The 25,573-nt window shown below is 40.6% G+C and overlaps 2 protein-coding genes across 4 annotated transcripts; both read left to right on the forward strand.

Moving 5' to 3' along the window:
• Positions 1–231: 231 nt before the first annotated feature.
• On the forward strand, positions 232–9,153 carry slc17a8 (solute carrier family 17 member 8; the record flags this gene model as incomplete). Its single annotated transcript, XM_079163372.1, has 12 exons — positions 232–332; positions 2,208–2,463; positions 2,746–2,864; positions 4,090–4,204; positions 4,496–4,583; positions 5,267–5,353; positions 6,126–6,268; positions 6,658–6,807; positions 6,928–7,060; positions 7,401–7,511; positions 7,794–7,921; positions 8,824–9,153. 12 exons carry the CDS (start codon positions 232–234, stop codon positions 9,151–9,153), a joined length of 1,761 nt encoding a protein of 586 aa, XP_079019498.1.
• A 6,984-nt stretch (positions 9,154–16,137) lies between these two features.
• nr1h4 (nuclear receptor subfamily 1, group H, member 4) lies at positions 16,138–25,210 on the forward strand. 3 transcript variants are annotated; one of them, XM_079162269.1, is made up of 10 exons: positions 16,138–16,340; positions 16,559–16,684; positions 17,843–18,220; positions 20,096–20,236; positions 21,186–21,328; positions 21,461–21,559; positions 21,892–21,991; positions 22,120–22,266; positions 24,609–24,722; positions 24,827–25,210. In XM_079162269.1, the coding sequence occupies exons 3-10, from the start codon at positions 17,914–17,916 to the stop codon at positions 25,063–25,065; spliced, it is 1,290 nt and encodes a 429-aa protein (XP_079018395.1). In that variant the 5' UTR covers positions 16,138–16,340; positions 16,559–16,684; positions 17,843–17,913; the 3' UTR covers positions 25,066–25,210. The 3 variants fall into 3 exon arrangements, with proteins under 3 accessions (XP_079018395.1, XP_079018394.1, XP_079018393.1); XM_079162268.1 differs by lacking the exon at positions 16,559–16,684; XM_079162267.1 differs by lacking the exons at positions 16,138–16,340; positions 16,559–16,684 and having other exon boundaries at positions 17,593–18,220.
• The last annotated feature ends 363 nt before the right edge of the window (positions 25,211–25,573 follow it).

Consider the following 25,573-nt stretch of genomic DNA (forward strand, 5'->3'; position numbering starts at 1 on the left):
TTCAACAGTGAATCCTCACACGAGAGAGAAGTGGAGAGGAACATTCTGTGTTACCTCCGAGGGACCCGTGGCACCACTGAGCGGTGGAGCCAACCCGCGGTGCCACAAACTCAGGATGATGAACAGCTTCTAGTGGATTTATTGTGTACTCGTTGTCCGAACAGAGTGTGTTAGTGATCAAGACACTGTTTTCAGATAACGTTGGAAAGAAAAAGAAAGGCACGGAGAAAAATGCCTTTTGGAGGGTTAGCAGGTTTGAAGGAACAGGTGCTTAAACCTGGGAAGGAGGAAGTGAAAAGCACAGTGGGGGACTCTCTAGGAAAACTGCAAAGGTGAGAGGGTTTGTATGGAGAGAGGTGGGAAGGAGGCATAAAAAACTGTGTGTGCAGGGTGTTTGATCCACATTCCACAGTTGTTTAGATGTTGTTGGAGTTTATGGAATGAGCGTGTCACTCTTATTGTTTTATTGTTGAGATGTATTTTTCATATTGCTCTGTAACTAAGAGGGAAACATCTGTAGTGGAGAGCCTGGAAGCGAAAACATTAATCCCAGCGAGTTCTCAGAGATCCTGATGATAAATAAATATTTGATTCTTCTGCTTGTCGCCAGGCAATGCCAGTGATGTAATCACAGATTTTATTTGAAGACCGTAATATATATTTCATATCTGATACATCTTTAACAGTGAGATGTGTGTGGGGTGTTGGAGCCCCAATTCTGTAAAGAAGATTACGGCCAAGTAGACAATTTCCTGGAAAAATGTATGGTTAATGTGCATGTATTTTTGTCATGTATAATAGCAATGCCTTGACTGACATTACAATGAAGTGGAAAATGGGAATTTAAGATATTTGTATTCATACTATATTTTTCTATCTATCTATCTATATCTATATCTATATCTATAGATATAGATATAGATAGATAGATATATATGTGGGGGTTCACATACAACAATTTGGTCATGATCCAGCTAACGGTCAATAAACCTACACTTTCTCAGGTTTGGGCTTAAGGACCTGTTGCTATAACATTTCCAGGTGGATTTTATAGCAGTTTTGAAGAACGAACAAATCCAATGTTAATGTCAATCAATTTGTTAATTATTTTTTTATCATGTCGTCCTGCTACACCAAACGTATTCATTTGATATGCACCTTTCTTTTAAAAAATACAGTTAAACAAAATCCTTGAGAATCAAACTTCCACAGAGGGCTGCACAATTCAGGACTTGTAAAGTTACTTTGCGTTGGCCTCTTTTGGTTAAAGAAATGTTTTGCCACATCGTATCTATGGAATTAGTGACCAGACATGAACTCTTAGCCATGCTTTGTTGTTTCTTGTTGTTTCTTTGTTGTCATCTTACAACTTATACATTTGAGACTGGTTGCATTACATTAACAGTAAAAAGGACTTGAAATGTGGCTTTTGTATCTTAATGCAGTTCAGAATTCTTGATGCAGCTGTGAGAGACACCTACCAACCGTATTAACTATTCTTTCATGACATGACACATGTCCACAATGAGTCTGCTATTAGACTATGTATTAACTTGTATTTTACGACAAAAACATAAATATAAAATATGCTGTTTTCCATAGCAGTGTATTATTTTGTAATAAATAATATAATAGGACAAACTAGGTGTTCCAATTGTAAAGAAATGAGGGAACATTTGAGTGCTTGATATCATAAGCGGATCCCAGTTTCTGGTTAATTTGTGTCTTGCTGGAAGAGAACTGCAGTAGAGATCTGCTACAGGCAGATGAAAGCAGTTCATGGGATCGGGGAGACAGCGAGACAGAGCTGGATTCTGGGTAGTGAAACAGGTGTGGAGAGTGATGCACCTGAAAGCAACCTGATAACAGTACTGCTGTTACCTTTTTTAGTCGTGTGTCTTGCCTTCCCCTAGACTTGGGTTACTGTGCTATTTCTGTTGCCACCGTTTTTTTACAAACTTACAGACAAAAGTGTGAGGACTGTAAAATGATATACATTCTGTATATATTTGTATGACTTGTAGACAATTTTAACTTAAAAAAAAATCAAAGATTCTAGGTAGCCAACATTTTGATATATTGTGGATGGAAGAATAAAGAAGAAGGACGTATATGGATAAAAAGTATTTCAAGCTGAACAGATAACTAGCATTGCTGACGATCACGTGCTCTTACTGTGATTTCTTTTCCTGCTATTTGCGTCACAGGAAAATAGACGGTAGTAATGTAGAAGAAGAGGACCACATTGAGCTGACAGAGGATGGGCGTCCGGTGGCATCAGCTCCACGCACTGCCCCCCTGCTGGACTGTAGCTGCGGCGGTCTGCCCAAGCGCTACATCATCGCCATCCTCAGCGGCCTGGGCTTCTGCATCTCCTTTGGCATCCGTTGCAACCTTGGTGTGGCCATTGTGGAGATGGTGAACAACAACACTGTCTATATCAATGGGACTCCTGTGCTTCAGGTAGATGAATCAAATCAGACAGGACCCCTGGGATATTGACGTTGCAGGACTTTGTATAAGATGTATCTATTTTCTTGTTGCTCAGAAGATAGTCTGGCCTTACAGAGGAAAACTAGATTGCAGTATAACCATTTCAATCAACTCTTTAAGGGATGTAGCTGTAATGCAGCCAGGTAGATTATACCAAATGAATGCAGTTTAGTGGTAAATGTTTTTCTCTCTCTCTCTCTCTCTCTCTCTCTCTCTCTCTCTCTCTCTCTCTCTCTCTCTCTCTCTCTCCAGCCAGCTCAGTTTAACTGGGACCCAGAGACAGTGGGGCTGATCCACGGCTCCTTCTTCTGGGGCTACATTGTCACTCAAATCCCTGGTGGATTCATCTCCAACAAGCTGTTTGCCAACAGGTGACATGCACTTCATGACTATTAATAGTTCCACTGTGACACTGTAATCTCTGTTTTGTGTCATTGAATATTGAATATTGAATATATTTAGATTTTAGATTTTTGGTAAGAAAAGTCATTTGATGATGATGTTTTTTGAGAGCAACTTTGAACCTTTCTCTTTTATTGAATAAAAACCAAAGGATTAATCAATAAGAAGAGAGTCATTAGTTGCAGCCCAAACACAGTGCAGAGACAACAGATGATGCGGCCCATGAGAGAGAAACTGTTCAATGTGTGATGCGCTTAGACGGATTCTATTTTTTGTCTTTTGAGGTTTTTCCTCGAGTTGAGGGTGAGGTCATGGTCAATGCAGCCATGATCACGTATGTTAAGAAAGGATCACAAGAAAGACAAAAAAAAGATAGGAAAGTAAAGGTTCGGGGGGGAGCGTGCGTGGTTAAAGGGTTAAAGCTGTACGCTGTGGTGAGCGTTGCTGATGGAGCAGATAGCAGTCCTGTAATAAAAGCTTCACAGGAAAAGAGGACACGCCACTGACAGAGTTAATAATGAAAGATCCTGCCTCTGATTTCTTTCTGAAACACCAGCCACTGGAATATTACAAGTGTCACTTACACACTCTTTTGGAAAAAGAGGAGGAAGGAGGGATGGGGTGAAGAAGAAAATATATGGGAGCTAAGCGGCACGCTGGTGATGAAGCAAAAACTTGCAGATTGAATGGGATGTCTTTATCTCAGTGCGTGAAAGGCAGAGGCGTGAGATCTGTCTCATTATAAGGCTGACTGAGATGCTTTGACCGTCAGATATTTAGAGAAAAACTGCCTGACAATATTAGACATCTACAGCAGCTCTTAGACACTGGGTAGCATGTGTTTGTTGTGTTTTTACCTATTACAGACAGATAATGAGAATATTACAAATATTAGTAGTTTTCACGGACTATAATTTTGCAGTTTGGTGCTAATTATGGGCAAAATAGGAAATTCCTTGACAGAACTGCATTTAAAGTCAAGTAAATGATGATTTCACATGACAAGCTGTGCACTGACTAAAATACCATTGGTTACATTAGCAATGAATCAATTCAAAGTATAGAATTTAACAGTGTCTGATTTTCCCCATTATTTTGTGTCTGTAAGTGCTTCAGGTACATTGAAGTTGCTGTCTCCTCACTTTAGCCACAGACACACACACACAATATGATAACATTGCAGTATTTCTACAGGGTTTTTGGGGCTGCCATTTTCCTGACGTCAGTGCTCAACATGTTCATCCCATCAGCAGCGAGGGTGCACTACGGTTATGTCATGTTTGTGCGCATCCTGCAGGGCTTAGTGGAGGTAAGAAAAAACACAGTGGGGGTTTAACCAGTGAAAATGATCCACATACACAAAGCAATACTTCGACATCTTGGGAAAATATGCTTATTTGATTTCTTGTTGAGAGTTAGATGAGAAGATCAATCAGAGCTGTATCAAACATCTCATCTAACTCTCAGCAAGAAAGCAAGTGTATTTCCCAAAATGTTAGACAATTTTTTTTAAAGCCTTTCCTCTTTAACAGACGAATCCCAGGTTTCCTCTTAGATCAATATTTGACCTTTGACATCTTCCACACCATGTGCCTGCTAGGGTGTCACCTACCCAGCATGTCATGGGATGTGGTCCAAATGGGCGCCACCTCTTGAGCGGAGTCGACTGGCCACAACTTCATTCTGTGGTGAGCAATGCCTCTAATTCACTCTTGTCAAAAATACTCCCAAACTGACCACAACACACAGCTTTTCATTGATCCAAACCAGATAACACAACCGTATCAGTCATAGTGGGGCTGGTCAGTAAATGGACATGAGAGAGGTCATTTTGTTTTGCAGATTTAGTCCACTCCTGTCTCTCCCGAATTAAAATAACCACATTGCACTTTAAACTGGTGCCATGACAACCCACACATCAAAACCCTCTTGACATTGTCTGTAAATGAACATGGCTCACCTGCGTGCTCACAGGGAGCTTCTCCCTCCATTCACCTACATGAAGCGTCACATTGCTTTCTGTCCAAAAGCACTCTCATGCTCCCTGCTCTATTCAAAACAACAGTGTTCACGAATCCGTCTGATAATAGAAAAACACATTAAAACACGCTCTCTGTCTCGGCAGTGCCAACGACTCGGCATTTATTCAATGAAACTAATGTGCTTCTTTGATGTGTTTGTTTTTATTAAGACACATTTTCACTATATGGTGTAGTTTCTGAAGGCAGTTAAGTATTTCGGTTGTATAATATTCAGAAGAAGACAAGTTGAGCTATATGTGATATATTTTTAGTTATTTATCACTGAGTCCCGATGTTACTGCTGGTGTAATCATACCTTGACACTGAAATTTGACACCAATTGTTCCCAGGATCCTACGCAGGAGCAGTGATCGCCATGCCTTTAGCTGGAGTGCTCGTTCAATACGTTGGATGGCCTTCGGTCTTCTATATCTATGGTAAGACTCATGACAAACACTTCAGTCACTCTATCTCATACAAAACAATAAGCAAATAAGCAATAAGCTAAATATGTTCATGTAAAGATAAAGATAAGACGAAGATATTGCAGAAAGGGTGATGGGAAGATCAATACCATTTGCATGTCTGTACAATAAATATGCAGCTGCAGCCTGCAGCCGATTAGCTAAGCTTAGCATAAAAACTGGGAATATATCATTTATTTGATAATCTTCCTTGAACCACGCAAGCGCACAAAAATAATATAAGAGTACATGAGGTTTATATATATACATATATACACACATGTAACATGTTCAGTAGGTGTTGAGCCATTTTATACACTAGGTGTCAGTTTAGTGACATGTAAAGTGTCTTTGTAATCCCTGAATGGCCTACTGCTCTGGCGGTTGTACTTTGTATGCTTGGCACAATAAGCGCTATCTGAATTGCTTTAGTGTTTGATTAAAATGATTAACATTGACATCAAATTCATGCTTTGCCAAATGTGTTTTAATAAAAATCTACCTTGGTTCTGCTGTGATATAATCTCATGATTTATTGAAGTGAATTAGCATTTTCCTGTCTGGGCTCTGTGACTCATACCTTGCTCATTTAATTTTAATAATGAAAATTCTTGTGGTCCAGAATAGCTCAGGCTTGTTTTAATTAGTGTATCCAGCCCCTTAAAAAAGCCTCCAATACAAATATAAACACCTTTAAGTATGTATGTATAAAGTAATGCATTAATTTTTGTTATTTCATGAAAAGGTGTTTTTGGGATCATATGGTATGTCATGTGGCTGCTGCTGGCATATGGAAGTCCTGCTGAACATCCCACAATCACAGACGAGGAGAGGATGTACATCGAGACCACCATCGGTGAAACAATGCGCCAACTGAGTGTCACTGAGGTGTGTTTGCCCAATATGCTGCCAGATTCAGGTTATCATAGTGCATTTAGTTTAACATCATTTCACTGAAATTGTGTGACACACACAAACACAGTTGTGTTTCCATCACTTTAAAGGACATTGACTGACATTCATTTCCTGGAGACTTACCCTCATCATAATTGCCTAATCATAACTTTAAGCAAAACATAACCTACCTTAACCTTAACCAAGTCTCCACCCTAAAATATAATGATTTATGTTATCCCCCAAAAAAAGTAGAATCCCCACAATGCGACTGTGTAAAACAGATTTACGTCCCCACAACACGAGTAACTCATGCCCACACACACACACCCACACACACACACAATAAACGACATACACTGGCTTCTGTCTCCCAATCACAGAAATTCAAGACACCGTGGCGTCGTTTCTTTACCTCCATGCCCGTCTATGCCATCATCGTGGCCAACTTCTGCCGCAGCTGGACCTTCTACCTGCTCCTCATCAGCCAGCCGGCGTATTTTGAGGAAGTCTTTGGCTTCCCCATCAGCAAGGTTGGCCTCACAGTTTCACTATAGCTATTCAACGAGCAATGGCAAATATCCATATAGACAGATGATTAGTCATAGGACTGATTTACATGATGGCTTCCTGAATGCACCATGTTCCAACAGGTGGGGATCCTGTCCGCTGTCCCCCACCTGGTGATGACAATAGTAGTTCCTATTGGAGGACAGCTGGCTGACTACTTACGCAGTAACAAAATCATGTCTACCACAAATGTGAGAAAAATCATGAACTGTGGAGGTACGTCGTGGTAAACTAGAAGCAATATGTTCTGTCATTTGTTATAGTTATATTGGAAACTAAGAGACACTTATTGTGCACAAGAATGGTTCTAAACCATTCTTACTTTAGCCAGCAGTAGTGGTAAAATGTTAATCGTCGTTAAAATAGTTCATATTACAATCAGCCATTGCTCTTGAGCTTCTAATAAGTATTTAAAATATGGGAGTGTACAAAAAGTCCTGTTAGAATGATGCAGGTATTGTGCAGGACAATGAATTGAGTCATTACAGATCCTACTTTTGAAAATGTTTCTTACATGAGCCAATGACTCACATTCTCTGGTCCTGTATTTTGACAGGATTTGGTATGGAGGCCACTCTGCTGTTGGTGGTCGGGTTTTCTCACACTCGAGGGGTTGCCATCACCTTCCTAGTTCTGGCTGTAGGGTTCAGTGGATTTGCCATCTCAGGTATTACATCTGCACCAAAGAAACATGTTTCACCCGCTATAAGACTTTTGGTTTGGCTATATACTAAACCTAAAACATGAGGGTTTTGGTAGAAATGCTCAGGATGTTGCCTTTTCCTTTTGTGCCTTTTACTTTGTGTTCTCTTTCTTTAGATTATTTTCAAGGCAACCAACAACTCTAAACGCTCAAGTGGATCTAAGCCATGTTCGCTTTGGGAGAATGTATTTTGTAATTGTGTCGCTCTCCACTTAACCAAATGTGTTGTGTGGTCCGTGTCTTCAGGTTTTAATGTAAATCATTTGGACATTGCGCCTCGCTATGCCAGCATCCTGATGGGCATTTCTAACGGGGTGGGAACGCTATCAGGAATGGTGTGTCCTCTGATTGTTGGAGCCCTGACTAAAAACAAGGTATAACAAGTTGTTTTGTAACAGTAACCATTTATTTTGTACCCGAGGCAAAGTAAAGAGGCTACTGGGGCCTCAAGGATAGACAGCTCTGGGGTTGGAATCCCCAGTAAAACTAGATAAACAGGTTGACATGGGTTCCCCACAGAGAGAGTAACAACAATACAGAGACAAGGATGTTGACTCTGAATGGACAATTTATTTAACACCAGCTACTGAACAAAAATCAGGTTTATTCAATACACAACACAACTTGCCACAGATGCTAGTGAAAGTGATACGATCGGCCTGTCATAAGAAATGACAGCACAGATAGCAGCGCAGCATACAAGCAGCAGTGGCTATGACAACCCTAAAAAAGACAAAGACAGTTAGTACATGTAGTACAAAGCTTACTAAATGTCTTAAGCCTACAGTTTATATGCAGTATTTGGAAACTCAGATCTGGCTCCACAGTCAGTGCTTTTTCATATTAACCGTCCACAGGACGTTCAAGGCAGCTGCACAATAGAAGTCTTTTTTAAAAAGTGTTCATCATGGTTCGACCCGTCAGCTTTAAAACGTACCTTCCAGAAGGCTAGTCTGTTCCACATCTCAGATATTTTCCAGTTATCTTGTCTTTAACGTCAGTCCTTTAAACTCATATTCTGATGAAATTATTTTATTCTTAATTAGGAGTCTATAAAAACATAACAGGAAACTCAGTGTCCTGTACTGTGGCTTTCCCTCATAGCATATATAAAACATATCAGGTTTACAGAATCGCTGTATGTAATCTTGCACCTATCAATGGCTGGTGTTAATAATTTATAGCACCATAAAATGTATTACGTTGTAGTTGATAGTTCTTCCGGTGCAGTGCCATGTATACAGGAAATGTATTCACTCTATTCCTCTCCCCACAGACTCGTCTGGAGTGGCAAAATGTCTTTGTTATTGCGTCCATGGTGCATTACTCAGGGGTCATTTTCTACGCTATCTTTGCTTCTGGAGAGCAGCAGGACTGGGCCGACCCTGAGAGCACCAGCGAGGATAAATGTGGCATTATTGATGAGGACGAGCTGGCTGAAGAGTCAGAGCTCAACATGGAGAACACGGTGGCTCCCAAAAAGAGTTACGGAACCACAGACAATTCATCTGGTGGAAAACAGGGCTGGAAAAAGAAGAGAGGGGGGACCATGCAAGAGGAGGAGGAACATTTTGGAAATGGCGACCACCAGGACCAGTACCAGTGAGACGCCCTGTGGGGCAAAGGACTTCCAAAACACTCAAGTCTGGTTGAGGCTGAGAATTTGATTACAAACCTGTGGAAATGTAAAAAACATTGGAAAAGTGACGAGGAGCAGCAGCATCATATGTACCTCAAGACATTTTTCCCTTTTGGTCAATACTCCAGTTTAACTGTGATGTCCTGTCATGTCAAAAATCATGGGGGAACACAACACAAAAAAATAAAAATGCTAAAATCAACCATAGTTTTTATTAGAAATTCATTGGGGCAAAATAAAAAAATAAAAATATGAACAAAACAGATTTGAATAATAAATGTAGTTTAGACTAGTGCTCTTATTATAATGGAAATTAAACCACAGACAAACATTTGTGAACAAACTAGTGTTACATACATTTCAAACCTGACTTTTCCTGCAAACTGCGTTGATCATATTTCGTCTGTCGGCAAACGTTGACTGAACTGTATGTAGCTAGAACCACATGAACAGTTTCTGAAATGTTTTGTGTCAGCTATGCAACGTGAAAAGAGACAGCAGTGTTAATGTTATGAGCCTTATTTCGTTTTTGCTTGTATGTATTTGCTGTTGCTGAATGATTGCACTTTGAACCGCTTCGCCCGCTCTCCTTGTCTGAGCAGGTCTTAGTTCACCATCTGTTTGTGATGCACTTCTTCCAGCATTATATCATCTTCATTATTTATACTCTTCTGAGCTCATAATGGGACGTAATGGATGGTGAGTTCAGTGATGACGTTACTCCATGATGCATTTAGTGTAACTCTATATATTCTCCTGGTGTTTGTCTTTTTTTGCAATTTGTCAATGTTTGACCCACAGAGACCCAGTTTGTTTCTAAAAAAAAAATGTACTGTAATGTTTAATCATAAAAGAGTATGGAGAATTTACACTCACTGTTTATCATTACTGCTAAAGAAGAGAAAATTTATTTTGTACTGTAAATTAGTATCTTATTGTTTGAGAGAGCATTGATTTGATTTGCACTTTATTTGAACACACTGGAGATGTAATGCATTTCTATTCTGTATTAAGATTGTTTAGAGACATAAAATCCTGTGAAGGTTCTGAATTATTGATTACCTTGTATGAGGATATTTAACATTCATGTTACTTTTTATATTCAAAGAATTTATAAAAATAACTAGAAAGGTGCACTCAGCAGAGTAAAGATCTCCGCCAGGTGTGTCTGCAATGACCACTGCTGTATTGTGTGGTTGAATGAATACAACCAGTGCTGTAAAGCGTCGTCAAACAGACTTCGTTCAAACTCAAAAACAAGCAGCGATGTAACGTTTTGCAAGCAATGGGCTTGAAGACATCATATAATACACTTAATACAATCGTGCCAAAACATAAAGGTAAACTCATCAAGCTGTCGAGACACTTAGCAGCGGCTGAGTGGTGGCGAGGTACAGCCGTGTGTGCTGGTAGTTTGTCCAAAACAATAACAGTGTGCAAACTGTTTTCCTCTAACTGTGTCTGTGAGCGCAGAGGAGCAGCTTGTGGTTGGCTAAGAGTAGTGAGTGAGGAGTAAGCAGGCAGTCAATGGTAGTATAAAACCGGTTATAAAAGGTGTTTTTAGAAAGTGTGAGTCAACGCAACTACAAGAGGTCCTTAAACATGCAGCCATGACTCGCCACCAAATATATTGTGCAGTTTGCTTCGGCCAAGGTGCACACTCACTCAGTCATGGACTCACTCAGTAACGGTCCCGGACACGCACATAAACGACTTAACGCATAATCTTCCCCCAGGTTTTTGCCCGGCAGAGATAATTAATAACCAAATTGCACACAGTGGTTAATGTAAAACAAGACTTAGCTTCTACAGTCATGCTAGCAGCTCTGCAAAGCAGTGCTTTGATGTAAATGCTAATACTAGTATGATCAAAATGACCTTTCTAACATGCTGATTGTTAAAATGGAGTGTGTTTGCCAAGTTCATGTATCGTGGTAGCATGCCAACATTTGCTAATTTGCACCAAAAAGCTGAGGCTGATGGGAAGGTTGTTACAATGCAGTTTTGCTGGTATTTGATCATAAAGTAGTTGAATTGAAATTTTGAAGTGATGAAGCTACTCACGGAAATTGTTGCAATTCATCCTGAGACGAACATGATTATCTTGGAACCATGAATGTCATGGTAGCGCATCCAATAGTTGTTGAGATATGTCAGTCTGGATCAAAGAGGTGGGCTGACTGACCGACCAAAAATGCCTTCTAGCTGTGCGTCTAGCACGGCTAAAATAAAGAAAGACGAGAGGAAGTAGAACACTTTCGTGCCTTCTCTCTCGATATCACTGCTTTGTTTCTACCGCTCCAGCTCATTGTTTTGATATTCAAATCATAAACATAAAGCCTTCACAAAGACACAATGTGCCCTGTAGATTTGTATTATCTTCTGTAACTATTTGACAGAATAGACTGTCCTTAATGCTGTCTGTTTATGTTAGAGAGCCCAATTTAGAGAATTTAAAATATTCCAAAGACTGCTCTGTTTCCCATCACGCTTTGGTAAACATCCTCTGTCTTATCTGTCTTTATCCGCCTGCTTCATTTTCACCACAGAAGATAATTACTGGACAGGATATTCCTCTTCAGTGTCAGACTGGCCTCTGCAAAACTACTGCCGCTTTAAAGGATGACAGTTAGAGGGAGTCCTTATATTGTGAAATATACACATGTATACAAATGTTTAACACTTAAAGTTGATGCTGTGTGTGCATTTGATGATGAAAAATAGACTTTGTGCTGTCCTTGCAGGACATGAGGACGATTGTGTCACTTTCCAGGGTGTTATTTCTGTTATTTCATGTGTAGCCTACGTCACTCACAATGTCTGGAATGAGTAACAAAACACCAGAGCGAAAGGCAACAGACGGATCTTTTCTCGTCCTCATTAAACCACATTAAGAGAGGTATTTGGAATAGGTTTAAATCAACCCCATCAATATTTGTGAGCGCTTTGACTGCTGTACATGTAACTTGTTAATATAATCAGTGGCGTTTTGTCTGTCCTTTTTCTCGAGGCCATCGCTGCTAGCTCATTCCCCACATGCTCTTAAACACAGACCAGATAGTCCACAAACAGCCGGCAGCCAACGGCAAAGGTTCTGTTTATTTCAGAGAGACCGTCTGTTGACTCAGAAGGGCCTCTTCTGATGGAGCAACAACCCATCAATGATTAAACAATTGTTTTCTTTGGGACAAATTAAGGATGATAATGACAAGAATAATTTGATTTCCAGTATGCGTGTCTATCTTAGAGAGAACAAAACAAGAGGGCAGGTATGCTGAGGTATGAAAGTGCCAATATAAACAAATCTGGTGTTGACTGACATGATAAAATGACTTTGATTGGTTCAAGGTCGAATGGCAACGATTGCGACGGTCTGCTGTCAGGGGCTTTCTATGAAAACCTCTATCTGTGCTTCTGCAAAATTATTATAAAAACATTCACAACATGTGTGCACAGACAAAGAATTGGACTCAGTTGTTATATATATTATATATCTCTCTTAATGTACAGACATAGAAATAACAGCTAGGGACAAGGAAAAAAAGCTTGATTTTCAGTGTCTAACAGTTGCAGTGAAAAGAAGACACATGATGTTCTGTTTGTATTCAAAGATAAACAATATTAAAATGTTGGAGTGATAGCAGCGCTTCTACTTGGCTTGCCTGCACTAACGCCAGTTGTTTCTTAATAACTGGATATATCTTCCATGTGTGATTTGTGTGGGTGTTTTGTGTGTTTGTTTGTGTGTGTGTGGGGGGGGGATTTCTGGTCTGCTGGAGAATTCATGAGGCAGCCTCTTGTCTTGGTGTGAGATGGATTTTTTTTTGGTGTGTGTTTGGCGGGGGGTTGGGCGAGGGCGGGGGCGGGGGGGGGGGGGGGGGGGGCTAGAGATAGTGTGTTTGGAGGGGGGATGACATGGACAGGAATGGACAGTTTAATTAATAACCACCATCCATTTCTCCCTGACCTCAACTGGTCAAACATGCTCTCACTGTCCAGACACAAGCAGCTACATGTTCATTAGCAAATATTGATTGAGCGGTAGCTCACGGAGTGGATGTCAGAAAAAAGGCTGGAAAAGCGGAAAGTTAGCGGGCAGGAATTTAACATCAACTGACCGGGATAAGGTAAGAACTTTGAGATTGAGTCTGATCATATATCATGTTCACTAGTGAGCAGGTGGCTCCTTATCGGTCCACTGCGTGCCACTGTGTGCGAGGCATGTTTGGATGTTGTGTGGGTTGTTAAAGTGGACCGGGGGCTTCTGAAGTATTGTGGGTTGCTCTTGGATCTCAGGGGAAATTTCACTGAGTTAATTAAAACCGAAATGCGGCTGATGAAGTCTATGAAAGTAATGTTTCACATGTGACCACATGTGGTCTTGTCACCAGAAAGAGAGGCCAGGGACAAGTTTAAAAACATGTCTGATATTTACGAGACACCTTCAGGATATTTTACCATTTTGTTAAATGAGCCTCTGTCTAATAATGAAAGGTAACATTAAGAAAGACAACATGAATCTTCTGACAGATCCTGTCAAGTGAGCCCTAACGAATGTGTACTTGAATATGTGACGTGAGAGGAAATATAATAACTGCTATGTCAAAAGGTAGAAAGAAAAGACTTGCTTTACAGGCGGCCTTGTTGTGGCCTGACCTTCATCCCCCACCTCCATGCAGGCAGAGCTCTACTGAACAGAGTGGGAGAGAAGACCTGTCAGGAGTGTTAATGTAGAGACCCCCAGGCTGATGTGTCATTACATGGTGGTGCAGATTTCAGAGGATTATGCAAACCTATCAGGGTGTTCAGGAGATCTTCTCAATGGATCACAAATCCCTCTATTGTTATGATTGTTACAGGAGTAAACAGACGCTTACTACAACCACGACCCAGTCCAAGTCAGTTTTTTGAGTTGGTGCCTGACGACCCTTCTGAATGAATGAGTGGGTGGGCCCTGACATCAATGTGGTGGGACCGCTGCAAATCCCACCCAGCGATGAATTCTCCATCTCAGAGAGCTCCCACTTGTTTGGTAAGTCAACTTGGCAGGAGCCAGCTCACAGAAAGACTGGAGTGTACAGCCACACAGGGGCGCTTTGAGCTAAATGCTAACATCAGTATGCTAACATTCTCACAGTGACAACACGAGGAACACGAGAAAAAGCTACGACCTGTTAACAATGCATTAGGTAGTTTTAATACATTACATGCCAACCAGCATAACAACAATACCAATGGAAAGTCAATTAGGATCCTTTTTTTGTGGAGGGGACACAAATAAAATGCATCCACGTGACCTTGTGTGTGAGAAAGACTACTTATGGTGGGCTGGTGGGGAGGTGGATGGGCCAAACAACACAACACAGGACTTTCAACCCAAAGTGTACCCAAAGAATCCCAAAGTGTTGATATGACGCGTTCATGACATTTTTCCTAAACCTAACTAAGTGGATTTGTCGCCTATAAGCCTAAGTTGACATACTTATTTCAAGAACAACCATGATGCTTTTCCTTGTTGTCTAAACCTAAACGTTCATTTTGTTGCTGAACTCTATGTTTACTCACTTATTTTAAGCCCAGCCATGATGTTTTCCTAAACCTAACTAAGGGATTTTGTAGCCTAAACCTAACGTTCATTTTATTGCATAATGTCATCCCGATTGAGAAAAAAGAAAAAGGCACAAAAGATACTTCCAATTGAAATAAATTTGTTTGAAAGTCGTGCTGAGTGACACAAAAAAAAGGAAACTTCGTGTCCATGTTCACGAATCAATAGATTACATTTTGTGAATATTTCACAAACTGCGACTGAGTTGGATGTTTATCAGGTAAAATGTTTACCATGTTCTTTATCTTAATTAAGTTTATGTTTGCAGGTATTTGCTCCTAAACCAACGTAGTGAACACATTTAAATGTTGACCTGCTGGTGCTAGATGAAAGTCAGGGGCCAACAAAAATATATCGGCACAAAGCTGTCTCGTTCCCGATTAATTTACTCAACATAGACATGACAACATTTCCACCACAAATGATCTTCCTCAGGTAAAGATGAAAGTGTGAGCACTCCTGTATACATACATAGGTGAGCTATGATGACATGTCACACATCAACTGGCATTTGGCTAATTACAGTAATAAGATACACAAAAGGACAATATACCCAAACTGTTATCACAAAAGGAAAGAAAGAAGAAAACTAACACAGTAAAAGGTATTTTAGAGAGTTAGGAATACAACTACTATGGTGGGAGGCTGATCTGTACATTTACTGTCACAACAACCAATCAACTACCTGCTATTATAGGCTGACTGCACAAGACACACCTCTAACCTGTCCGAGTGTGATGTACCACCATAACACCACGTGCTGCACTTGAGAGTGAGTGAAAACTAGTTAGCAAGCAAGAAGAAAAGTGAAAAAGAAAGCGAAAAATAACTGAAATGTGCATCTGCTGTCTCTTGTGGTGACAGCGGTACAAATGTAAACTCAACTGAGCCAACTGAACAAGGAGGTCAGAACTCAAAGACTCCAGGATCACTGTATGTCCTGTATGAAAAAGAATAATGTCACAGTATCCACTTGTCTATAATAAATTGTGTTACAAATGCATTTTTCTAAATCAGTTATTCTGAACACATTTGGAACCAACAGAGCACATCAACTTTAACCAATGATATCTTAGATTTTAAAGAATAATACAAACATGCGTGCAGAAAATAATCACCCAACATCTGCAAAAAATGTATGGGTGCACATGTCTTCTTATAGCTGCATGAACCAGCTCACCATACAGTGACAGTCAGCTGGGACCATTGTCCAGATCTGGAAATGACTTCACACATTAGCCAGCTACTAGTAGATGTAAAGAAATGTAACCGTGTGGTTAATGAGTAGCCGTGGCCACCTTTGCTCCCCTTGGGATTTCTCAAGCAAGTGCCAAGGAGTTCAGTACTTGAGCTGCAGTTCTCACATCTTTAAAGGAAGGTTTCCCAACAAAAGAAATAAATGGATGATAGTTTGTTAGTTAGAGGCACAGGAAGGACCGATCTACGAAACACAGCTGCACTGTTGGGATCAGGGAGTAAAGTCTCTGAATAGTTTGTGTGTTTGGTCGCACGGAGATGGCCATGGTCCAGACCAAGTCTTCAAGAGGTCAGCGTATACATATACTTTACAGCTGTTACATTCGTGTTGGTGTGTCATGTTTGCTTTAATTACATATTTGATTTGAGGGACTATCTTTCCGACTACACCAACTCCGGTTTTAAAAGGGAATATTGTGTTGTGCATATGCAACACTTGTTCTCAAAACCAGTAGTCATGATACAGCACGGTAACCATGCTAACTATCCTTTTATCTGTTTAAAAAGTGCCAACTTGTTTGGAGTGGAGGTTACAAGTCCTTCTAAAAGACACAGTGTGCTCTGTGAAAGCGAGTTGTTAATCATTTATGGGTTGTACCGACTGCCGCTGAGCCACTGCCTATTCTTCTGCAGGTAAGCACTTGACATAATAAATAATCGTGTGGAGTTTATGACAGAGGTTTTTATTATAGAAGGTATCATATTGCAGACTGTAAAGCACCTGAGACAACACACATTATTTCTGGGTGTAAAAATAAAAGTAACTCGACTTGACATTAATCAAAATGGATTTCCTTTGAAGCTATTTGACTGCGTCTGACACTTGAGCTTCAGCATTGTTATTCAAGGGACCAGTCCAAATTATTAAAGCTGCACTAATCAATATTTTATACTAACAATGGGCCAAGTCACTACCTGCAATGTGAAAGGAGTCTCTGGTAGTGATGATCCCACAGACAATTATCATCAGGCTCTGCACTCCACAGTTCTATGGAGTGTTTTAGCATCTTTCAGCTCATTGTTTTGAATTGCTGGTCTCACTCTCATCACTCTCGTCCGTCCCAGATGTAGCAGGCAGCTGTTTTCAGCAAAAGAGCTATGATAACCCACTGTGAAATACCTGCCCTGCACCAAACGGCAGACAAAGTTAGCAACTAGCTAGTGCAAGTGGAGTATTTAGCAGTTAGCACCAGATGGTTCCCTCAGGAGTCGGTGAAGACCAAAAACAGCTAAAATATAGTGAATATTTGACTTACATTCTTCCGGTGGCCAGACATCACACTCTTAAGGTGAGTATATGTCACTATGAATGTTGTGTTTGCAACTTGTTACACTGAAACAAACTTGTCTTTATTTTGGGATCTAAAAACTGACTTGACATTATTCCAAACAACCTTCCTTTGGGATTTGACTGCTTTGTGGCATTTTAGCTTAGTCCAAGGTATATCTTGTTAAGTTATATCAAGTTCACTTAGTGTGAAAGTGTATTCTTGACTTTTAAATGGATATATATCTTAAGTCAAGGTCCATTTGCAAGCTTTTAAAAAGCCTTCAACCTTATGTCATAATCTTCGTCGGAGTTTTCTCAGCTGAAATGGGGATGACTTCAGCTGTTAATATTTGGTTCCATATTTACGCCATGTTATGACAACTGAGCTATCTCCATTCACTAAAATAGTCCACGAGACGCAGCTAGAATCTAAGAAAAATACAAGTAAATGGACCTTGAGTTAAAGATTCTGTACATGCAGTTTTTAAGCAGTTTTATAATCCCTCTCCTGTTTCTCTTAGATATCCTGGCAGATCAAGGCAGTCCTCTCCTGCAGGATCCCGACATCTTACCCTACACCGGCTATCCCAGCATGCAGTATTCGTCCATGGAGCCGACCATGTCTTCCACGCCATACTACTCCAGTCAGAACTACTACCCTCAGTACCACGGAGACGAATGGTTCTCACACACGGGGATATATGAACTGAGGAAAGAACCCCTGGAGGTCGGCTATGATGCTGAGATGGAGGACGTGTCCACTGTGGTGCCCGCCATGTGCAAGAGGACCCGGCACATGTCGCAGGCTGGAAGGGTCAAAGGGGAGGAACTGTGTGTGGTGTGTGGAGACAAGGCCTCTGGATACCACTATAATGCTCTCACCTGTGAGGGATGTAAAGGTGAGGAAGTAGCGACACAAGTTCGCTGGATTTTAGCCAGTTATTGACAAACAAACAGTGATTTTATAAATCCCCTCTGTTCAAGCAGATTGCCCCGCATTTGCTTAAGTCTGAGTGTCTGGGTTTGTACTGTTTAAAGAACATGTCCGGGCACATGCGAAGGATGCGGTTGTGTAGAATGACATTTGTCCCATATAGCAAAAAGTATGTTTTTGTATTGTCTTTAGCTGTTGCCTTTGGGGGCCATGACCTACCATTACATTGTTGATCATATCTACAGACCAAACAGTAGCTGGTGAAGAGTTATTGACACATGAGCATTTGTATTTAATAGAGCCTTGGTAGTGTGGTTTGTGCTTATTAGGACTAACAGACAGACTGTCAGTAATACGCTTTGGTGCTGCATCTAATTTACGGTTTGTGTTTTGTTGATAAAATGAGATTAAGGGCTGTTCAACCACACTTTACAACTATTACTACTACTGCTGTACACTGTTTATAATGTTGATTACATGCCAGGGAAAGGCAGTAAATCCATGCAATCATACATCACCTCAAGGTCAGTTCCGACTTCTTGAGCTGACGAAAAGATCAAGGCTGATTCAATATGAGCAAAGAATGTATGAGGAAATATTACAGTCACTATACAACCCTTCTCCATATAAAGTCTCATTGAGACATAGGGGTCGTGGCCTTTAGCTGCACCTCACCTTGTTTCCCCGTGAATTTGCTGTGATTCCAGCCAAACCACTGGGTGAATGGATATGAGTGTAATTCCACACTATGAGGTAGGACAATGCCAGGAGCGCAGCGGCTCAGAGAATAGGCTCAGGTCTACCCGGTACTGCTGCCAGATTGGGTTCCCTCTCAGCTTTCTGTTGTACAATGCAGGAGCAACCCGAGCTCAGTTACGCTAGTGCATGTCGTTCAGCTTAATGTTCCATGTCAGAATGTCTAATAACTGTTCCAAAGTTATTCTGTGTGTGTGTGTGTGTGTGTGTGTGTGTGTGTGTGTGTGTGTGCCTGTTTGGGACATTGCCAGCCGTGTTCACAGGATTCTCTCTGTGACATTATTAGAACAGTGTGTAACCTACAAATATTATTTATATCACATTTTCAATGATCCTTCCTATTAGATAAGCTGATATATGCATAAAATACATACGGAGCAAAGAGAGAAGGAGATCAAACTCTTTACGTATTATGTAAAAATATATGTACCACAATGAAAGAAAATCCTGAAAGTCCTAAATTCAAAACAGTACTCAAGTTATCTACTAAATGTTCTAAAAGCAGCTACAGTTTAGTTAATATTTTCCTATTAACAATTACTTAAATGACAATGTGTATGTGAAAAATTATACACTAATGAAAAGTTAGTTATGAAAATTATATTCCATTTCTGCCAATAAATACCCCTAAATCCTGCACACTGCTGCTTTAAGTATCAAAATCACGAGCACTCGACATGCAGAATGGGCTCTTTGAAAGAGTTGTATTACAATATATATTTAGCATTGTTTTATTATTATTCCTTATACATTTTTTGAGTAAGAAGCCATTTACTGTTGCTGTTGGTTGAGATGGAGAACATTTGGATTGCATCATGTCTATAAAATAAATACAAATAACTAGCAACTACAACTGGCATTACATGTAGTTAGAAACATAAATTAAAAGTTGAAGCTGAAATGTATTGGAGCAGAGGTATAAAGTAGTATTACATGGAAATCACACCGGGAATTAACTCAAAAAGAGTACTTATGTGTATGTACTGTGGCAGAAAATACTGTCAGTAGTCCATAATGTACAAAATGGATTTGTATCTGCATCTTCTGTGCCTGGCTCACACTAACAACTTGTTTTATCAATCAGGTTTCTTCAGAAGAAGCATAACCAAGAACGCTGTGTACAAATGCAAGAGTGGCGGAAACTGTGAAATGGACATGTACATGCGCAGGAAATGCCAGGAGTGTCGGCTAAGAAAGTGCAAGGAGATGGGCATGCTGGCTGAATGTGAGTATCACTGGTTAATGTTAATGCTGACAGGATGCAGAAACATTTAAAGGGATGGGAAATTTAAGAATTGTAGACACATTTCTGTTTACTATCAACCATCAATTCAAACTGATTGGCACCCTCCAAATGCAAACAGTGTGCTGTCTATTTAGTCGAGTCAAGACAGGCTGTCAAAGGTTGCTGTGGTGAGCCCTCATTTTCTATTCTGACATGGCCTGTTGAATTTAACTGGAGGATTGGGTGTAACATAATCACACGAAAGGTCCAGCCTTTGTTACCGTTACAGGAATAGAAGCAGTTAAACAGACACCGTAAGATCAATTTAGAGAAATTGACACCTACAAAGTGGTTGATGTCATTAAAAGCAATTTTCTGTGGAAAACCCCTTTCTATTTGGGAATGTAGTCTTCTGCATTTGCACAAGCTGAGCATACCTTAATGTGAAGATGGAACTTGCATATATGAACATGTACTTTCAGAGTATTGATGATTCATTATTGGGTCTATTAAGAGCTGTCGGTTGAAAACAGCCGGCGGATGGTTGCTCATAAATACTGCAGGCAAGTTGTGATGAATATTGCAGGGTGGCAGACATTCATGACTCGACCTGTTGGAAGAATAAGAGCTTTTTAAGACAAATGTTTTAGATAAATTAAACATGTTTTGGACATAGCGGGAAAAGACAGATGTTAATTTACTGGAGAAACTGATTTTGTACTCACTCACTTTCGCTTCAAGTCTTCTTTTCTGATTGAACTTACAAAGTCAAATATTGCAACAGCAATGATGTTACAATTGAAGTTAAGATTCTCGCTTCATTATGCAGTATTGGTACTACCTAATGCCATTATGGGCTCACAATAGATGTAAATAAACATTTACCAATGCTGTTGAATAGCTGTGAGGTATTTAACACACATAGTGAAGCCTTCATCACCACTGGCAGGCCTGCTGACAGAGATCCAGTGTAAGTCTAAAAGGCTGCGGAAGAACACCAAGGCCTCCCCGGGACAGTCGACCGGAGACGAGACGGAGGGGGCGGACAACACAGACAACAAACAGGTTTCCTCAACCACCAAACTGTCAAGGGTAATCACAACTTCAGCCGTGTCGTGGAAATTTGCTCTTCTTCTTCCTTCATTTGTTTCTCAAAGATTCTGTGAGTCTGTCACAGATAAAATGTCACTCGCCAGTTAATGATGTGTTTTGTTTTCTCTTCAGGAAAAAGTCGAAATCACCAAAGAGCAGCGGGCTCTCATGAAAGCCATCGTAGATGCTTACAACAGACATCAAATTCCTCAAGACGTAGCCAAAAAACTGGTATATATTCAATATCACTTTAAACTTTACTTTTCTTTAACTACTTTAACCAGTGACGTGTAAAGATCCAATAGATGAGTTCCAGAAGTTAGCATCAGAGAGTGCAGCTCAAATACACAAAGCCAGTTCAGAAGGACGCCACACTCAGACAATTTGGCTGACTTCTAAATTTCAGATATACTGAAGTTCACATGACATGCTACCTCTGATGCTTCTATGCCTATTAAACAAGGTAGTTTACTGCTGGTGGAGTTTATGCAGCTTGGTGTGTCTTCTCTCTGTTCATCTGATAATATTTTCCTGTGCTGTTTACTCTTGTTTCGTCCCTCCAGCTGCAAGAGCAGTACAGCCCAGAGGAAAACTTCCTTCTATTGACAGAAATGGCAACAAGTCAAGTTCAAGTTTTGGTGGAATTTACAAAAAATATTCCAGGTATTGCTCCCTAGTTTGCATGTATTATAGAATATAGACTTGCATAGTATATACTATGGATGATGACATACCACACTGATAGTATGATTCTTTGCTGGATGTAATGAGAGTTTTGTTGCCTTTGGCAGGCTTTCTCTCTCTGGATCGTGAGGATCAGATCGCTCTGCTGAAGGGTTCGGCTGTAGAGGCCATGTTTCTCCGCTCAGCTCAGGTTTTCAGCAGAAAGATGCCCAACAGACACACAGACGTTTTGGAGGAGAGGATACGCAAGAGTGGTGAGTCAACTGAAGTGGAACTATAAGGCACTCTCTGGTACAACATACTGTACTTTGGGATTGAACAGCCCCATCAAAAAGTAAAATGGTGCAACCCCACAAATCCTTGTGTTTTCAAAAGAAAGGCCTTCTACACTTTCACTTTTCAAAATAGTCTTAGTAATTAAGTGTGGAACTAGAATATCTTTGCTCCGAATTTATAACCTTCAAGACTCTTTTAGTGCTTTGCTCTACCAGCAGGCTGCACATGCAGCATCACGACATTTGTAGTTCCACCTGCAGCCAAGCAGCCAGGTTTAGTCAGATCATCCTTTAATAATTGATCTGCCTGATCTGTCTGATGTAGCTTGGAGATGTGTGTTGACCTGTTGATCTCTGGCTGGGTGTAGGTTACACATGCACACACACCTTTAGTGGGTACAGTTTCACTGTGAGGACGAGGGAACCCGGTTCTTCAGTGGCACTGGGTTACATTTATTAAAACACACACATATAAGTCTGTTTTTGCAGTCTCTGTTTACACATAACTCCCATATCAAATAGTTTACCAGCTTGGTGGGTTTAAGAAGTCATTTATATGTATGCAAGGTGTCATTATGTCAACCAGGTTGGACAGTTAGACAGACAGTGATGGCAGCAGTGTGTGTGTGTGTGTGTGTGTGAGTCACTGGGTCCCTCGGTGCAGCTCTGGTGTGAATGGTGGGGATAAGAGACATTCACACTAAAGGCCAGTCTGGGAGAATAAGGGAGCAAAGCTGTCTGAAGAGACCATTGTCCCTTATCAAAACATCAAGAGTGCCATTGTCCACTTCTCTCCCTCCGAGCCCCAGTGGCATTTCTGAATGCTTGATGATGTGTCCGAACAGACAGACACACACACTCTGCTCGAATAAAGAGCATCAGAAGTAGGAACTGTTGCCAGTGTGCAAGAGCAAACTGGATGCAAACATTTGAAATGATCTACAGAGCAGTTTGTAATGATCGTCCGCATTTATTATTGAATCTAAAGAAAAAAAGCAGAGCAGTTTATATTTTATTGGTCTATATTTCGGCCATTTTGCACTTGAGGATTTACATGACAGACCGGAAAGGGGGGAGAGAGAGGGGAAGACATGCAGCAAATTGCCAGGAGTTGGATCCGAACCCCGGCTGCTGCAGCAAGGACTCAACTTGGGTACATGGGGGCCCACTCTAACAGGTGATCTACCTTGGCACCCAGTCTCCCCAGAATGTGTCCCACTTTAGAGATAAATGAGGCGGATCCCCCTTCTACTGAATTGCAACTATTGTATTTCAATTTGTGCAAATGTATGACCAGGAAATATATGATCAAAGCTGAGTTAAGACACAATGCAATCAAAGTATTTCAGTTGTAATATTCTTGTGGAATAATGTACATTACAACACTGATCCAACCCCTCACTTTACAGTTAAGATTTCACAGTTGCAATGACTTTTATCTCTCTAAAATTCACTCCTTTTCTTCTTTTTATCTTAGTAAATCGTGTAAATTTGGATATCACTGAGGTTCATAAATAGGTTGTACATTATATTCATAAACACTCTTTATCCTCTTTTTCTTACATGTCTTCCTCCTCCTCTCCTGTTCCCCAGTTCTGTTTGAATGATCCGTGTACCAGAAATGTATCCTGTCATAACGATCACAACAGAATACTTACTTTACTTGGAGAATTAAACTTGCTGCTTTCCTTTCGTGCAGACATGAGTTTATTTTCCTCGTGATCATAGAATACTACAGATTAGGCAGGACAGTTGTTTGAATGTCCCGGCTCAAAGTGCAGACTGTTATGTAAGACAAGCTCCTTCTACTCTCTCTCGTGCTCTTCATTCTGTATTGTTCGCTACATATATTTGACCAGATAAAACTACACGTGTTCTTAGCATTGGTTTGACTGTGTTGACTGATCTCTGTCCTGCTCCGCCCGTGACACAAAATTTTCTTCAGATTAGTTCATCACATGAGCAATATACAGACTAACATCATCTGCATACAGATACAGATCACGTTATACTATGAAAGGTACAATTTGAGAATGTTATAAAGAAAGTTCATGGAGAATAACAACAATAGTTGCCCCTGAATTTAACAACGTTGCTCCTACTTTTATATGTCGTGTCTGTCGTAACCGCTTATCTTTGATCCAGACTAAGGGATTGTTAATGTAGTACTGTAGATGTACTGAAACGAGTGTAAGTAATTAAACCAGGGCTTAAAAGACAGCCCATTGTGTTATCACTGATTCAAAGTCTGTGTTTGACTCTACCTTATCACAACGTTTTGAAGGGGAGCTTTTGAAAATCGCATACATTTCTTTCTGCAGGTATGCCCGATGAATTCATGACACCCATGTTCAACTTTTACAAAAGCATCGGTGAACTCCACATGGTGCAGGAGGAACAGGCTATCCTCACTGCCATAACCATCCTGACGCCAGGTGAGCCAGCGTCAACGGCTGTTCGATGATCCAGAAGTATTTTGTAATAACACTATGAAAGGTTTATTTTATATTCGAAAATGCTAATGTATCATCCTCTCCAGATCGGCCTTACGTCAAGGATCACCAGGCTGTCGAGAGGCTTCAGGAGACCATGCTGGTCGTGCTGAGGAAGCTGTGTGTCCTGCAGCACCCACAGGAGCTGCAGTACTTTGCTCGTCTCCTGGGCCGTCTGACGGAGCTGAGAACACTCAGCCACTACCACGCAGAGATGCTCACGTCCTGGAGAATGAACGACCATAAATTTACGCCACTGCTCTGTGAGATATGGGACGTGCAGTGACACACCAGGAGAGGCGGAGAAAGCAGTAACGTAGGGATGAAAACATGGACATTTCAACTTGCAAGACAAAGCCATGGCCCAACTACAGTGCATATTTATTTTGAATGATGTGAGGATGTGGAATTAAATCCCTGCACCACCTGTTGATGGCATTTGTTATGATTCAGTGAATGGTTTTAGATTATTTCTTGCGTTTATTCTGCTCATGCATTTATTTTATGACTCACAGTCCCAACATCTTTGTGTGTATTTACTGTGTGATGCAGCCAACTCATCGTTGTCTCACTGTTGAGATGTTATGACAGGGTTTTCAGTGCAAAGAGGAAACTTCTTTTTACTATTTACATCATGTAAAACATCTTGAAGTCCAACAAGTACAAACTGAAACGTATTCACAGCAAAGATGGTGCTCGAAATGTAAAGTTATAAGTCTTTTCTGCCTCAATAAACAAGGTTTACGTTGGAACACTCTTCAGATTATTTTCATGCCTGTTATATTCCTCATTAG

Source organism: Pholis gunnellus (genome assembly GCF_910591455.1).
Source record: "Pholis gunnellus genome assembly, chromosome: 7".
Classification (NCBI taxonomy): Eukaryota; Metazoa; Chordata; class Actinopteri; order Perciformes; family Pholidae; genus Pholis; species Pholis gunnellus.